Genomic DNA, 18,296 nt, shown 5'->3' with positions numbered 1-18,296 from the left:
CTCATATATAACCCTTCACAATTCACTCATATCAGATGTAACGTCTCCTCTTTCATATTTGATTTTATGTATTCGAGTTACCTTTATTTCTTGGTGAGTCTGGCTAAAGGTTTGTCTAGTTTGTTTATCTTTTCAAATGCCAGCTCTTAGTATCCGTTACCTTTTCTATTATCTTTTTAGTATCTATTTCATTTATCTCCACTCTGATCTTTGTTATTTTCTTTCTTCTAACTTTGGGTTTTGTTTGTTCTTCTCTTTCTACTTCCTTGAAGTTTAAAATTATGTTGTTAATTTGAGATCTCTCTTGTTTCTTAATGTAAGCAATTGTCGTTATGAACTTCCTTCTTAGAACTGCTTTTGCTGCATCCCACAACTTTTGGAATGTTGTATTTCCATTTTCTTTTGACTCATGATATATTTTGATTTTTCTTTTGATTTCTTCTTTGGTCCGTTGGTTGTTCAGTAGCATGTTGTTTAATCTCTGCATATTTGTGATTCTTCCCATTTTTTTCTTGCCATTCATTTCTAGTTTCATATATTATAGTCAGAAATGATGCCTGACATGATTCCAGTTTTCTTAAACTTATTAGAATAACTTGTTTTCTGTGATTTGTCTTGAAGAATGTTTCATGTGCACTTGAGAAGAATGTATACTTGTTGCATTTATTTATTTATAGTGAGTGTACAGTATCATATTAGTTACATTAGTGTCAGGGGTACAATATAATGACTCAATATTTTTATACCTTACAATATGAGCACTCCATTAATTCTAGTAATCATCCATCACGCAAATTTATCACAATATTTTCACCTATCTCCGCATCCCTTCACATTCAGCAACAGTTCCTTTGGTCTTTGTTTCTGAGTCTATTTTTGTCTTGTTTGATCTTTTTTTTGTTTTGTTTGTTTGTTTTTAGATTCCATATACTAGTGAAACCATATGGTATTTGTTTTTCTCTGTCTTACTTATTTCACTTAGCAGAATACCCTCTTGGTCCATCATGGTGTTTTTTTCAGCTAAATACTCAGGAAAACAGGAAAATCCATCAGATAAAAATAGAATTGATTTTTAAGCAAATGAGATGCTCATACTAGGGCCTGAACAGGCAGGAATATAGCAATGTTTATATGTTATTTAAAGTGTTCACAAGATTCTCACATATATTCTCTTTTTTTCTCATAGCAAACTGCTGTGATAGAGCAGCTGTGATTATCTCACTTTTGGCCAAAAAAATCCAGTTAAAATATAATCAAGAAAAATGATGATTTAAGTTTCATTATTTCATGTATGTGGTAAAGTAATTAGTAGTCAGAGTCTCCGAAGGTTCTACTTTGAACTTGTAACACAATAATCTTGAGCCTTGTGTTTCTTGGCCATAAAATGACTAAATAGCTTCTAGGTCCAGGCTTGGTCCATTACAGTGCACTTAATTTGTAACAGAAAACGTTGTGACACATTCTTCGATTTCCCTCTGAAGGACATTTGCATATCTGCCATCAAGGAGAAGGATATTGAAGCCAAGCTGGCTCAGGTTGTTGACAATTGGACCAACCAGAATCTGAGTTTTGCAGCGTTTAAGGGAAAGGGAGAGCTTCTGCTCAAAGGAAGTGAGTCATCAGAAATTATCACCTTGATGGAGGACAGTTTAATGGTCTTAGGTTCCTTACTAAGCAACAGGTAATTTTATACTTTGGGGTTAATTTTTATAATTTTATTTTGGTAATTGGGGTTATAAAAAGCCCAGTTTTGCAGTTGCAGCATAATATGATATTCTGACCCAGAGTGTGACTCTTGTTTGTCTCTCCATGAACTACTTTCCCTCCTTAATAATCATGGCCTCCATCTCTCTTCCATGATACCTATCTCCCCTTCCTGTTTTTTCTGATGGTCCCCATAATTATTCTCCCTCAAATTAGCAGTTTCTCTCTCTCTCTCTCTCTCTCTCTCTTAATTGATTTCAATGAGAGAGAATCATTGATCAGCTGCCTCCTGCACGCCCTACACTGGGGCGAGAGCCCACAACCCAGACATATGCAATGATGGGTTCATAAGTCAATGCTCAACCACAGAGCCATGCCGACTGGCTGAGCAGCAGCTTGTCTCTTGAACATCTTGATTCCCCACTGAGATGATGATTTCTTCACTTATTTTTTTTCTCTTTCATTTTTCTGATTTGTCATCATTGCCTTCCTTGGCTAAGCCTGCCAAATAGTCATCCAATGGCCCGGGAAAAGCATGCTGGCCACACATGAAAGGAATATACTATTAGGGGCTTGGTGCTTACCACTTTGCACTTTTTCATGGTGGAGCATGGCTACACCTGTGCTGGGTCCTCTGTGGGTCTGGGGCCTGGGCTTGGGATGCAGATGTGTGACCAGGTGTCTTTAGGACAGCTTCACCTCCTTATCTGCTACGATTCCTGGTCCAGGCAAGTTTTTCCTGGTCTTTGTCCTCCTGTGGCGGGAAGCTTACAAATGGTCGTTAAGAATTGTATTGACCTAGAAGCCTAAATACTGAAATGCGATATTTTCCCACTCTTTTTAGATATAATGCTCCATTTAAGAAAAATATACAGAACTGGGTGTATAAGTTGTCCACATCCTCAGACATAATTGAAGAGTGGCTAGTAGTCCAGAACCTTTGGGTTTATCTTGAAGCTGTCTTTGTAGGCGGAGATATCGCCAAACAGCTGCCTCAGGTAAATGATTTTGTAATTCTGCTAGGATAATTTGGTGTGTGTTGTCTGTCTATGTGTCTTTGTAAAAGTCATGGCTTGGTTCCTCTCCTAGAGCTGGCAAACTATGGCTCCCTTGCCTGTTTCTTTAAATAAAGTTTTATTGGAGCACAGACATGTCCATTTGTTTATGTTCTATTTATAGGCATTAGCATTACAAAAGCAGGGTTGAGTATTTATAACAGAGACTATATGGCCTGCAGAGCCTGTACTATTTACAATCTGGCCCTTTACATAACTATTTTTTAAAAGTGCCCTTTGATTTACATGAGTAGAAAGAAGAAACTCACATATTTTCAAACAGTGAAAACTCTCCAGGTTGTTTGAGGATGTGAAGTATGTTCAAGTATGATACTGTTAAATTATAGCAGCTCATCTCTTCCAAGAATTCATATCCTATCCCACTGAGAGTAGAATTAAAATTAATCTGTATTCTGTAAGTGCAATTCACTATCAGTAAATTGACTCATGGTAGTTTAAAATATACCAGGGGGCAAGGAAATTTTGCCTTAGAAGCATGTAATAAAATTGTTAAAACAGCTCAATTGGAACCTTTTAAATAAATGCCAATAACTCACTAGTAGCTCTATTCTGCGAAGGTAACTTCCCTTTTATAAAATCAAGCCTGCTTTTTCTGAATTTCCACATCTATAAACAGAATATATACAGATTAAAAATCAAGGATAAAAGAGTTTTGAAAAATGACAGATTTCATTCATTACCTAACACATTTTAAAAACACAAATCTCTTTTTTAATCAGAAAGATGCATTCTAAAAATTGCACTTAAAAGTTTTAAAATAGGCGAGATTATGCCAACTTCTGGAGATATTCTCACAATTGAATGCAAAGCTTACTGCCATCCATCCATTGGTAAATAGAAAAAATTCACTTGCCAAAAATGTAAATGAAGCTTTGTTTTGGGTTTTTACTGTTTTCTTCCTTCTTTTTCCTTATGCATTATGGAGCTGTAACTCTTCCAAGGAACCTGAGATCAAATTATTTTCACATCTTTTCAGTTTTCTTATCAAACCAGAACACCAGGAGCACGGAAAGACTAGATTTGAGCTTGAAGTTGATAGCTTTGCAAAAGCAATCACGTGGTACTTTGAAAAACCGTATTAAAAGGAGGAAACAAGTAATCAACTTTGTTGTGATGAAGCAGTATTTCAATAAGCAGTTTTATCACTTGGGTTTTTGTTGTTCAGAATGAATTCAAATGAAAAAGAATTGCCCCTTTAAATTATGTAGAGACTAATAGAGGCTGGTTTGAAGAACTAGAGGAAATTCCAAAGTGAATACTTTCCTTTATTCAAGTTCCCAAAGGCTGATTCTTACTGACCCTGGATTTGTTTTTAGGAAGCAAAACGTTTCCAGAATATTGACAAGTCGTGGGTCAAGATAATGCAGCGCGCTCATGAGAACCCCAATGTGATCAGTTGCTGTGTGGGTGATGAGACCATGGGGCAGCTGTTACCTCATTTACACGAACAGCTGGAAGTATGTCAGAAATCACTTACAGGGTAAGTTAAATTTTTAAACGGCCTGTTGTTTTGTACTTGCTGGTGTTTTATCCCAAACAAGTTGTATATGTGTATACATTTTTTTACCCCCCCCCAAAAAATGTATACACATACTTTGAATAATTATAAAGGCAGTGTTTATTAAAATACATTTCCTTTTTAAAATTGAGATATTTATCCCAAACAAGTTATATATAGGGTGTCCTCCCCGCCCCCCAAAAAATGTGTACACATACTTTGAATAATTATAAAGGCAGTGTTTATTAAAATACATTTCCTCTTTAAAATTGAGATATCTGCTGTTGTAGTGTATCGACATTTTTTTGGGGGGGGGGAGGATACCCTGCATTTCTGGTTTGGTAGTGAATGGTGGGAGGGGTAATACCATAGTAATTTAACATTTCACATACATTTAATTTTTCTGCAAAAGAAGACACCTTCAACTTGGGGGTGGGTGAGTGAAGGCATAGTATTCGTTTGTAGGGCTGCGGTAACAAATCACCACAACAGAAACCTGTTTTCTCACAGTTTTGGATGAAATCCGGTGTCAGCAATTTTGAAGGCCCTGAAGGAGAGTCTGTCTTTGTTTTCCCAGCGTCTGGTGGCTGTAGGAATTAGTTCCCTGGCTTGTGGCTACATAATTCCAATCTCTGTCTCTGCATTCTCTTTGTTCTTCTTCCTGTATTTCTCTTATGAGGACACTTCTTGGATTCAGGGCTTATCTGGATAGCCAGGATGAGCTCTTCTTGATAGCCTTAACCGCAGCAAACCTGCAAAAACCCTTTTCCCAAATAAGGTCACATTCACAGGTTCCAAGGAGCAGGATGAGGACCTGTCTTTTTTGGAGGGGAGGGAGCTTCCATTCAGCCCAACAGGCCTGGAGTAGAGATGCGCGCTAAAACAATTAACCAGACAAAGTCATGGATCCTTTTCTTACAAAGCAGCTCATTCTCAGGCTCTCTGTGAAATGGGGCGGACATCTTAGCTTCATGGTTCATTGTCCCCCCTTTCACTCAAAATGTGCTGGTTTGTGGCTGAGTTACGTTCATGCTGGGTTATGTCATACTGCGAGGTTCACAATACTCTTAGGTCCCAGGAGTGCTCTTGAGGAGAGAGAAGGTGATGGGATGATGGGCAGGCTTGCTCTGGATCCCTTTCTTGTTTTCCCAAGTGACATCCATGGTTCTAAGAAAAACACTTCAGAGGCAAATGGCAATGACTCTAGGTGTTTGCTGTTATCTTATTGACGATGTTTGGTGATCATGCCTTGGCTAAAAATAAATAACCCAGAAACATATCATTTGATAACATGGCTTTATTTAAAGGTATTTGGAGAAGAAGCGATTACTATTTCCAAGATTCTTCTTTGTATCTGATCCGGTTCTCCTGGAAATTCTTGGACAAGCCAGTGATTCCCATACCATACAGGTATAACCTAAGTATCTATCACCTGAACACCAGCACTGCACCCTCCCCTCCCCCAGCATCCATAATGGGCAATAAAAATGAAGTCAACACTTTAAAAGTGGAGGCAGGAAAGAAAGCATTAAAAATTGTGTTGATTATAAAATGTCCTGTTTTCTGTATATTTGGAGCATCTACCTAAGGCAAGGGTCACTGATGATGCCACTCACCAATTGGACACCCTTGGCCAGCTTCTTAATTTTCCTGCACCTTCGTTTTCTCTTCTGTACAGTCAGGAGACTAATGGCTCCACTTCATAGGCTTGCCATAAGGATTACGTGAGATAATGCAATGGAAAGTATGTGGCATACATTACATGCTCACTAAATGTGACTCATTATTATGAGCATTTTTAGTCTAAATATTCTTAGATCAAATAGAGCTGGTGGTTTCTATTTGTCTACCACCCTCCCAATCCAGAATGCTTTGCAAATGCTTTTAGCCATTTCCCAGGACAATATTTCCAGGAGGAAAATACAGAGAACTGGGAATGGGAGGCATCCCAGGGCAGTTCTGTTTGGGAGGCTGGGAAGCCACTAATAAGACCTGTTGGTTTCCAGAAAGCTGTGGGGATGAGAAAAGAGAGAAGCAAAGCTGCTGCATAAGGCAGAGGTGCAGCCGAGAGAGAAGGCAGGTCTGAGCTAGGGATGGACTGTATGGCTTGGTCCCTCCGGAGGAAAAGGGACAGTCATTACTCCAAGGGCTTGGGGCACGTTCTGCAGGGCTGGCTTTGAAATGTGGGCCCTCAAGTCTTTTCTTTCTCTTTTTCTTCTTGAAACAATGAAGCGAATTCTTGATATTTTACAAAGGTTAAAAATATTGAGGCTTTTAAAAACATCTCAGCTGCTTTTGTGTTTAAGCTCACAGGTGATGTTTTTGCCTTGTCTTGTGCTTCTTCCAGCCACACCTCCCTGCAGTATCTGACAACATAAATGAAGTGACATTTCATGCAAAAGATTACGACCGGATCCTGGCCGTCATATCAAGAGAAGGAGAAAAAATTATTGTAATTTAACTTGATTACACTTTGGTTACTAGGAGAACTGGAACAGGGTTTCAGTTCTGAAGCCCAGGGTGACACACTAATGTGGGTAGCTCAGCTAACTTCTGCAGGACTCACTTCATCATGTATAAAATGAAAGTATTTTTAGACCAGATGATTTTTATCGTTCCTTCCGCCTATAGTATTAGTTGATTTTACTCACGTTTTAAATATTTTGTGTAAAATATAGAACTATTTGTTTTGCGTTAAGGAACGATGATTTGTCAGGTTAACGTGTGACAACTGTAAAAACACCAGATTATTACCCATCGGTGATCTGCTTATAATCTATTTTTTAGTTGGACAGTCCTGTGATGGCCAAAGGTCCCGTGGAGATTTGGCTTCTGGACTTGTTAAAAATGCAGATGTCATCATTACATAATATAATTCGATCTGGGTTCTATCAAATCAGTGATTCAGGATTTCAACTCTTACCTTTCCTCAGTCATTTTCCAGCACAGGTGAGAATACACATGGTTTAAATAATGCTTATAAGGGATGGAAATAAGGGGAAGGGTGCTCAGGAGGCAGTGGCCTGGTGTAGCTGTGAACTAGTTAGGGAGGCCTACCCACCTGCTCCCAACCACCCGCTTGTCCACCACACCATTCCAGGCCCATCTGTCTGTCCCCTTCACTGCTCTCCCCTCTGTAAGAATAAAACCACTTATGAAAAGTTTTACCTTATATATATAAACCATAGGTATAGATACAGGTACAGATGTGGATGTGGATATACATAGAGAGGGAATGAGCATGTCTTTTCCTGAAACAAAATCCGTCTTGCCTTTTATTTAATTTTCCCTTCAAGTGATTACGAGTTGGCACGGTCCATGAAAGGAGGCCTTCTCAGGCAACTAACTTTTGAACTAGAAGACCTTGAAGGAGGATGGGGTTGGAGCAGGTGCTGTCTCTCACGGGTTCTCTGGCTCTGAGAAGGGCAATGCAATGTGCCAGGTGGTCGTAACACTAGACAGAGAAAATTCCAATAGTCTCATCACATTTTCAACCATCACATAAAGGACCAGCGATGACCTGTGATCTGGGATCAAAGGCAAGAGATATCCAAGGAAAATATAGGCAGTTTTGCCCAAACCATATTTCTTCTCCACCTGCTCCTGCCAACCTGCACTCCAAATCCCAATGACCGCACATGTGACGGAGATGGCCAAGGGCTATGAAATTATCCATTCAAGCGGCATAAATACAGATAGAGAAACAGCCTTTATTGCAGAGAATACTCTAATACTGTGATTTTTAAATAATGTATAATTTCCTTGGCAAGCTTTAACATTTTACTGGTATTATTAACTTTGTGATAAATCTTTATAAAATACTTTATTTGATAAGCTGGGAAAATAGCTGCTTAGACAAAATCAATATACTTTTCCTCTCCCAGGAAAGCTGGATCACCTGCATATTCAGAAGGAGAGGCTCAATCTAGTTTAGTCAGAGGAGGGAGCGTTACAGGTGGAGCAGTTGAAGAGCAAGGTCAGAGCAGTGGTCAAGTTGAGCAGGAGATAGCAGGGAAGTTGGCTAGCTTGCAGGATTTCTTTAGTGTGCATATATACAGACATAAGGTAAGATTTTTAAAAAAGTTTAGATAAGAATCTTGACATGGTAGTGGGAAAATTTCAGTTCTTTGGAAAAATTGCTTTAAAGAGTAATCCTATATAATAAAAACCCAATATGCTAAGTGTCTGGTTGACTGGTCAGCCATTCAACCAATCAAAACATAATATGCTAATGATATGCTAAGGTCTCTCAACCACTACTATGATATGCACTGACCACCAGGGAGCAGATAAGTATGTAGACACTCTGACTGGTAGGTTAGCTTGCTGCTGGTATACAGCTGATCAGGACTGAGCAAGAGAGTCCTCCCACAGTCCCTCTCTGGCTGGCCGACATCCCACTGATCATGCACCAGTGAGGTCCCTTGGCCTGGCCTGAACCCTTTAACAATCTGGGACTCCTCAGGGGATGTCGGAGAGTCGGTTTCGGCACGAACCATTTAGGCCAGGCCAAGGGACACCACTGGTGCGCGAATTCGTGCACCAGGCCTCTAATGAATATATATTCATTCAAATAGACTCATTTACTATATACCTTACTCTTTAGAGCAACTTCTCCAAAGAACTGAAATTTGTCCACTACAATGTTAATTTAAGGTTTTATTTGACATTTTAAAAATTTATTCTTTGCTTTCTTCCAAAACACATTTCTAAGACTATGAATGAATGCAATGGGTTTTTGCTGCAAACATTTGAAACTTTTTGAAAACTATGAAAGTGAAAATAAAAATTTTCCATCTTCCTACCACTTGGAAATGATGTCTATAAATATTTAGTGCATTCCCTTTCAGTATTTTAATATGTTAATTACAGGAATCTAATAATATTGCAAAGAATCAACATTCTTACTTTGTTTTTTATTTTAATGAGGCCTCCTCCAGTTTTTATTGTTATATCCTCTGCCTGCTTAAACTAAGTAGAAACCATAATTTAAACTTTTGTTGGTGACTCAAGATAGTCATTTTAAAGATTCGTGTTTGGAATGTATCCCTATGCAGTGATGTTTCAGGGTCTGGAGATCAGCCTTACTCTGCTGTTTCTGTATTGTCTCTCTCTGCTTTTCCTATCTTAATGCCCCGTTCTGGGGCCAACAGGGTCAGAACCCGCTTGCTATTGGGAGCTTCCCGACACTGGCTGTTTCCTCCAGATCCTGTCTCTCACCTTAGCCAGGTGTTTCATTTGTCATCACCAGCAGACCCCGGGATTGGCCGCTGCTCTAGCGGGAAAGTTTTATTCCTACTTACCCACTGCAGTGCCCAGTAGCATCTACATGCCACACACACTGCTTTCAGTCCTCTGCCAAATGTGGGTTCCTTTTAGGTCCAGACGATTTTGTATCTGTTACTTTGCGGATGAATAAATGCTCCCAGGGGACCGCCGCTGTATGGAGGAGGTGAGGGTGGGGGATGTCCGATCAGTTTGACTCCCTTTTCTGGGGCAGAAATTCTAGGCGAAGTGACATTCTCTCACAGTTTCCTTAGCTTCATCAGGAGACAAAGACAGCCTTCTCGAACCTGTCTCACTTTCTGTCTCTTGCTCCTTTAGATAAGTATGTAGACAGAAAAGTAGATGTAGCTAATGGTATGGATATTAAAAGGAGTGGAGGTCAAGCAAGGAAGTAAGCAGTTGCAAAGAGACCTACGGAAAACTATTTCTGGAAGCAGAGAAATGCATGTCCCTTTTTTTTTAGTTTAAAATGAGTAAAACCCTGTTTGCCTTCATGTGAGTAAGTGACCACCACATTTCACTGTAGGGTGTGTTTTAAATAGTTGGCTTATTTGTCTGCTGGATTTGTAGGTTGGGCTTCTGGGACTTCAGATGCTGTGGACACATGATTCAGAAGAGGCTCTACATAATGCGAAAGATGACAGGAAAATCATGCAAATAACCAACCAGAAATTTTTGGATATTTTAAATGTTCTAATTAGCCAGACAACACATGACCTAAGCAAGTTTGAGAGAGTGAAATTTGAAACTCTAATTACTATCCATGTGCATCAGAGAGATATTTTTGATGACCTGGTAAAGTATTCTTTTTTTCTCAATTTTAAATAATTTAGTGTATTAGTTAATAATTTAGTGCTCCTAATAATGAAAAATTATTATATGAACTTATATGAACCTTTTATCTACCTGACCCTTTTTCACAACTGGTATGTGTGTGTATGTACCATGTCTACAAATATCTATATTTGATTATATAAACAACTATATATGCATATTCACATTTGCCATTCTGAAAGTCTGGAACCAATTGATGTGATGTGAACTAATTATTTCATTTAACCAAATAAGAGTCATAATACAATTTTGATGAGATTAGTCATGAGTTATGATGGGCTGATGGGGAAGGAGTCAAATATTGATAGAATCAAGCATCAGAGAACTCTCATGGGTATTTGTCCAACTGATGGTGTTCAGCAGGGCATCATGGGCTTGGTGTGGCCAAGGTTTTGTAGGGCAGGAGTAAGAGGAGTAGTATTTGAATTACCTTTAGATAGCACTCTTAGTAACATACAGTCTTGAGCAAGACTAAGTTTTCCTAAAGCAGTGATTATCTGTTATAAGGATGGGGCCCCAGGAGATTTTGATAAACCAACATTTAACTCTCTTTGTCTTTAACTAATATTGTGTGTGTTTATTTGATTCATTTTAAAGGCACCTCTTTCCTTTATTAGAGACACATAATTCATGCAACTTTGGACCTTTTTTAAAGAATATGATCACAGGCATTCTGTTTCAAACTTATATCAGAAATTCTGGTCAGATAAGTTATATTATTGAAAATTGAAGGACCTGCAGTCTATTTATTCCCCTGGAATGTAGATCTCTTCTCAAAGTATTGTATGCCAACCAGTTGCATTGCCATTTCCCGGGAGCTTGTTAGAAAAGCAGGATCTCCAGCCTCTCTCCCCCTTCCCACCCCGACCCTCGCCACTCCTTCAACTCATGTACTGAATCAGAATCTACATTTCAACAAGATTCCCAGGTTGTTCATATGTATATGAACACTGGTGTAGAATTGATCTCTGGATCAAACTAATTATCAAGCATACTTAGACCATATTTCTTTGGTCTTCTACAAATTTGCTTTCACTGAATTGCAGTTTCCCTTATGCTAGTACTTTGCCTTTCACTGAAACCCACCTCCAGAAATTCCTGTACTGGCTAAGAGCATACTATTGAGGCAAATGTCTGCATATTTCTCATTGATTCTTAAAGCTGAAGTCCCACAGAAGCCATTTCTTTTAAATTTAAATGCAGAGCAGAAACCGGTTTGGCTCAATGGATAGAGCGTCGGCTTGGGGACTGAAGGGACCCGGGTTCGATTCCGGTCAAGGGCATGTACCTTGGTTGCGGGCATATCCCCAGTAGGGGGTGTGCAGGAGGCGGCTGATTGATGACTCTCTCTCATCGATGTTTCTGACTCTCTATCTCTCTCCCTTCCTCTCTGTACAAAATCAATAAAACATATTAAAAAAAATAAATTTAAATGCTGAGCAAAGCATTACTTTCCATACAGAATGGGTTTTTAAAATCTATACAAATTAAAACCATGGAACTGTTTTCTTTTTGTTTTAATTACTATTGAACTCATGATCCAATTGCATCTCAACTAAAATGAGATTTCTTGGCCAGCATATTTGCATTTTATTTTTTATGTATAATGTTATGCAGTAATAACTCAATAAAAATTTAGCTATTCTTTCTTCATCCTCTTTCATTGCCTCCTCACCATCTTAATAAATTATTGAAAGTGGCTAACTGACTGCATCTCCATGGCTATGCGTCCTGGGTCAGAGAGCCGAGACCCTGGGGGTTATATTACCTCAAAGTAGCTCTTTTAAGGTGACAAATACAAACTTTGCTTTAGGAGGGAAGACAGAATTCTTACCTGGAAGAGAGGCAATGTCATGAACTATGAAACAATACAATAATGAAAAGCAAGCTTGTCGATAGCGTGGAGACTTGTTTAGACAGAGATCTGAACACTGTCAGCTGAATGACCTGAGTGGGCCACTGGGATTCAGAGCCAGGAAGGGGCCATTTGCCACTTTCCCATGTTGATTTGCCTCCATGAGCAGGGTCTGAGTTTCTCCAAGTTTGCCAGTGGAGTCATAAACACCTCAGAATGTGGTTGTGGGGGGTTGTTGTTCCTAAACATGCTTTCCTGGTCTCTACCTCTTGCATCCCTGGTGCTGGGAGCCTGGCATTGCTTGCCCCACAGGTCTACACTGGTGCCTGGCAGGCTGATGGGTTGGGCCATCGTGCTGATGCAGGAAGGCGTGTGTGCACACATGAGCATCTCCTGCTCAATCCCTTCAGTGGCTTCCCATTGCCGCGAGAGCAATGCCCTGCCCTCTCCTCACGCCCCATGAAGCCCCAACTCTTACTCCTCTGTCCAGAGTCCTGGATGCCTCAGCTGTTGTGAACTTCTTTCAGTTTCTTTTTCTGTCATTTATTTATTTATTTATTTAAATATTTTTAAATGATTTCAGAGAGGGAAAGGGTGAGGGAGATAGAAACAACAATGATGAGAGGGAATTATAGGTCGGCGGACTCTTGCACACCCCCTCGTGGGGATCGAGCCCACAACTTGGGCGTGTGCCCTGATTGGGAATTGAGCCACGACTTCCTGATTTATAGTTTGATGCTCAGCCATGAGTCACGCTGACCAGGCTCTTTCAGTTTCTTGAACTGCCAACCAGATCTTCTAGGCCTTTGCCTAAAGCATTTTGCCCTCTCACTCCTCCATCACCCACACCTTTTGTTTTATTTCCCTGACTAATTCCTGCTATTTATTCAGGTGTTAGATTTGTTTGTTTTATTTTTTGTTAATCCTCATCCAAGGATATTTTTTTTCTCATTGATTTTTAGGAAGTGTGGAAGAGAGAGGGAAAGACAGAGAGAAACATTAATGTGAGAGAAACACATCAGTTGGTTGCCTCCCACACAAGTCCTGATCAGGGGCTCCAGGCCAGGGAGGAGCCTGCAACCAGGTATGTGCCCTTGGTCAGAATCGAACCTGGGACCCTTTGGTCCATAGGCGGGTTTGGCTCTATTCACTGAGCCAAACTGGCCAGGGCCAGGTGTTAGTTTTGAAGGTTTTTTTTTCTTTCTTTTTTTCTTTTCATTTGACTACGCCCCTCAGACACCTGACAGTAGGTTAGGTCCTCTTGCGAGTTATTTTCAGAAACCCTGAATTTCTTTTCATACTTTATCACAATTACTTATTTATCTGTTTGTCTTTTGTCCTTTTCTGTAAGCCTATGTGTGTCTCTGTTTACCCAGCATAGTGTCAGGTCCAAGGAGGGATTCAATAAATATACTTTAAATGAAAGAGAATCTGTTCATGAATGAGCAAATAAAGACTGCCCATATGCTGTGGTTTATGCTATTTGCAATGTCTTTGTATTTCATGTTTTTAAGGTAAAAATGCACATCAAATCAGCAACTGATTTTGAATGGCTAAAACAGAGTAGATTTTATTTTAAAGAAGATTTGGATCAGACTGTAGTGTCTATTACAGATGTTGACTTTATTTACCAAAATGAATTTCTGGGATGCACTGATCGACTTGTTATCACTCCGTTAACGGATAGGTAGGAAACTTAGTTTTGTAATTGCATTTTGTAATTGAGTAATGTGCCTAAAATCGCTTTTAAATTGTATTCGAAATATTTTAAAAAGCTTATTGCTGTCGTGTTAGGTCTATCCTAGCGCATCAAAGTCAGTCCAGCACTGAAATAACCAGAGTTGTTACTTATACATGTACATTACATTTTAATGAAGTAGAAACAGATGAAAGAATAAAAGCAAGCTGGAATGTTGGCTATGAGTAATTAGTTACAAGCTTTAGGCTGCAAGATGGAAACCTATCTCCAGGACCATCAAGGGAGTCATGAGAATTACAAAGAAGGAAGGGTCCTTGGAGATCATCTCATTTAGATCCTGGTTTTTTGAGTTGTGGACACTGATACCATAAGTGGCATTTCTCGGCCAGGTCTGAATGGTCAGTTAATGCAGATCCCCTCCCAGTCTTTTCCGTAGATGACACTAGGCAAGAACTGGGCCTTTTTCATCTTTATCTACTCACAACAGCTCAATACGTTGTGCACAAGTAGACACTCAATAAATATTTGTAGAATTGACTTAAGTTTAGCCACAAGACAATGAATTCTTCCTTATTTTACATAGCACTGCCTCCAGGTAAAATTGTAATATTTAAATTCTGGATTCATCCAACTTCCCTTTATGTGCCCAATGTCCCTGCCCCATACATTTGTCAACGTGTGTTCTCTTCCATGGATGTGTACACGTGAAGCTTCATGGGTCACAAAGTTTTAGTAAGTTTTACCTGCATGTGAAACACATGTCACTGAAGCTGGGTCACAGATCCAAGGAGGTTCATTAGATTATTCCTTACGCTTATCTAAATGAATGAGACTTTTCGTAATAAAACCATTTGCAGTGGTGTGCTGGGGTTGGCTCGAACTAGCTTGTTGGGGAGTTTAGAAGTTTGTCCCGAGAAACGTTTGCAGTCCCTCACGGCCTCACAGCCTCATTTGGTTGCCTGTCTCTTAGGGATGCTGTTCACATTCTAAAATAACAGGTCACCCCAGCTGGTTTGGCTCAATGGATAGAGCGTCAGCCTGTGGACTGAAGGGTCCCAGGTTCGACGCCAGTCAAGGGCACATGCCTGGGTTGTGGGCTCAATCTCCAGTAGGGGGCGTGCAGGAAGCAGCCAATCAATGAATCTCTCATCATTGATGTTTCTATCTCTTCCTCTCCTTCCTCTCTAAAATCAATAAAATATATTTAAAAAAATAAAGTAGCAGGTCCATAACAATGGCATTGGACTTTTCCTTGCGCTGGGGTGTCTCGTGTTGTCCGTACTCACCATGCTTTCTCCGACTGATGCCTGCAGGTGCTACATCACGTTGGCACAGGCTTTGGGAATGAACATGGGAGGTGCCCCAGCAGGACCTGCGGGCACTGGAAAAACGGAGACCACGAAGGACATGGGACGCTGTTTGGGCAAATACGTGGTCGTGTTCAACTGCTCAGATCAGATGGACTTCAGGGGCCTCGGCAGGATTTTTAAAGGCAAGTGTCAAACATGGACACTATTTGTTGTGGTTTTATTTTTATTGCACTTTAGTGTAATCTTCTGATATCTAAAGTATGTTTTCCCACGTAACCAAAATTAGTATAAGTTGATGCATATGACAGTGCCATGTTTTACGGTCAGAAATGGCTGATATCATCTGTTTCCCTGGCTCAATTTTATTGCCATGAGTTGAATGTGTGGTGGATTATGAAAATGGAGCCCATTTATGACTGCCTGGAACGATGGTGGAGGAGATAAGATGAAGGTTACAAAACACATGTGGTTTCCCTTCCAGCATTAAATCCCACTGAAATGATTGATTTCTTTTCAAAAACATAGCCACACTGGAAGACAAGTAGGAGGGCCATCGGCAGATGGGAAATTCTGAGAAAATCCTGGAAGATAGGTAGGCGGTGGTTTCGGATAGACAAGGAGAAGAGGTTAGAGAGCACGTCCATCTTAGAACTCAGTGCCTGGCCATCCTCCCTTTTCTACCTACATGCGTTCGCTTTAAGTACTACCTATGTGATCAAATGGGTATCTCTAGCTTGGACTTCCTGAAATTTCAGGTCTGTATATACAACTGATATCTACTGGTTGACATCTCCACTGAAATGTCTAGTAGGTCTAGCGTGTGATCTTCCTTCCCCCCCACCTACTCCATCCTCAGCCTTTCCCATCCCACCGAGTAGCCATGTCATTCTTCCAGGTGCTCAATGAAAAATCTTAGACTTATCCTTTGCTGCTCTTTCTCTCATACTCATATCCATCCTGTCAGCACACACTATGACCTTCATAATGCACCCCAAATCTGAGCACCTCTGATCCTCAGTGCTGTCAGCAAGCAGTCGTCACCCTTCACCTGTGCCGCTCCAATAAGCCTGCTAATGAGCTCTCCGTGTTTACCTCAGAGCAGCGCCACGGCAGCCTTTCTGCATGGAAGTCAGGTCACGGCCCTCTTCTGCTGACAGCTGCCCAGCGGCTTCCCTTCTAGTAAAAACCAATCCCCTCCTGTGGTCCTGGCTTGTCTCACAGTCACTCTTGCCCCTCCCCATTGAATTGGTCTGACCTTCTGACCCTTCTCCTAATACTCCCTGCTCCCCTTACTCTCCTTCCTGCAGCTATATTGACCTTTCTGATGTTTCTCAAACATTCAAAGCAGACTCCGGCCTCAGGTTTCTTACTCTTGTTCTTTAGGTTCTTCCGCTAGATACTCCCCACATGGTTCATCTGATAAAGGGAGTCCACAGCAAACATCATCAGCTGAACATTTGAAAGCATCCTTTCTGAGAGGAGGTGTAAGACAAAGACTCCTGTTATTGTTTGTTCTAGTCATCACTGTACTTCAGATCCTACCCAATGCAGTAAGAAACAACAACAAAAATACAAAGATTGGAAAGAAAGAAATGCACAATTTCATTATTCACAAGTGATAGGGCACACTTTTTAAAAAAATTCAACAAGATCTATAGAAAAATAGAATTTAGCAAATTTTCTAGACTGTAAAATCAAAACAAAATAAATTTTATTTTTATAAACTGCCCAAAACAGGTAGAAAATGAAAACTTCAGAAAGATATCACTTAGAATGTAATTTCAAGAGTGTGGTATTGGTGCAGGATTGATGACTGGACCAATGGAATATAATAGAAAATGAAAAAAATGGGCCAAGGACACTTGACAGGTGGCACAGTATTACCGTAAATCAGTGATGGAGAGACAGACTTTACAATAAATTGTTCTGGGACAGCAGTTGATCAATATTTAACAAAGGAGACTGGGTTCCTACATATATAAAAATTGGATGCCTAAACCATACACTGTATACCACTCAGTTCTGGGAATTAAACATCTAAATGTGGGAGGCAAAATTGTATGGGTTTTTAGAAGGTAATAAGGAAAATACCTCTTTTTTTTTTTTAGAATAGAAAGGGATTTTTAATATAAGAGTCACAAACCATAGAGAAAAATATTTGATACATTCCCTACCCTGAGTAAAAAAAAAATCTCTTCATCAGTGGGTACAAGAGAGAGAGAGAGAGAGAGAGAGAGAGAGAGAGAGAGAGAGAGAGAGAGAGAGAGAAAGAGAGTAAAAGAGAGAGAGAAAGAGAGAGAGAAAGAGAGAGAAAGAAAGTCATGCCTGAAATTTGGAAATGGCATTAGCAACATATATTGCCTACAAAGGATTGGTATCCCAAACACATGAGCAATGCATATGATATGATTCAGTGAGAAAGAGATAATTCAATAGAAAAATGAGGAAAAGTCTTAAACAGGCATTACCCAAGTGAAGCAAACCAGATGACCAGCAAAGAAGTGCACACTGTAAGAGGATTCCATTTTGTACACACCAGATTAAGAACAATTTAAGTGTGACTTTTTATAAAAAAAAAAAAACACACAACATTTTTTATTTCAGAGAGGGAGGGAGAGGTAGAGAGAGCCAGAAACATCAATGATGAGAGAGAATCATTGATTGGCTGCCTCTTTCATGCCCCATACTGGGGATCAAGCCTGCAACCCAGGCATGTGCCCTTGACTAGAATCAAACCAATCTTCAGTCTGCAGGTGATGCTCTATCCACTGAGCTAAACCAGCTGGAGCAGTGTGACTTTTTTTTTTTTTTTTTTTTTCCTTTTTTTTTTTCCATTGGCAAGGTGTTGAGCCGTAGAAACAGCCACCCTGGGGGCAGTGTAAACCTTTTTTAGAACAAAAAAAGCTTACATGTGTATTGTCAGACTCCCACCTGCTGATATCAGCTCAGGTAAACTGCACTTATGCACTGGGAGCCTGTGTGTAAATGCTCATGGCAGCATTGTTTATACAGCAAACACCTGGCGATAACTCGA

General features: G+C 40.0%; 1 protein-coding gene across 1 annotated transcript in view; it reads left to right on the top strand.

Moving 5' to 3' along the window:
• The window catches only part of DNAH8 (dynein axonemal heavy chain 8), a 263,341-nt gene that overhangs the window by 106,865 nt on the left and 138,180 nt on the right, over positions 1-18,296 (top strand). The window contains exons 35-43 of the mRNA XM_036414990.2: positions 1,482-1,681; positions 2,549-2,702; positions 4,097-4,260; positions 5,586-5,688; positions 6,626-6,730; positions 7,066-7,227; positions 10,135-10,359; positions 13,768-13,940; positions 15,266-15,444. Of these exons, the coding sequence (XP_036270883.2) occupies positions 1,482-1,681; positions 2,549-2,702; positions 4,097-4,260; positions 5,586-5,688; positions 6,626-6,730; positions 7,066-7,227; positions 10,135-10,359; positions 13,768-13,940; positions 15,266-15,444 (1,465 nt within the window). The remainder of the gene's footprint in view (positions 1-1,481; positions 1,682-2,548; positions 2,703-4,096; positions 4,261-5,585; positions 5,689-6,625; positions 6,731-7,065; positions 7,228-10,134; positions 10,360-13,767; positions 13,941-15,265; positions 15,445-18,296) is intronic.

This window comes from Pipistrellus kuhlii, unplaced genomic scaffold (assembly GCF_014108245.1).
Source record: "Pipistrellus kuhlii isolate mPipKuh1 unplaced genomic scaffold, mPipKuh1.p scaffold_m20_p_5, whole genome shotgun sequence".
Classification (NCBI taxonomy): Eukaryota; Metazoa; Chordata; class Mammalia; order Chiroptera; family Vespertilionidae; genus Pipistrellus; species Pipistrellus kuhlii.
The sequence above is the reverse complement of the archived record's forward strand: the minus strand, read 5'-3'. Positions and strand labels throughout refer to the sequence as shown.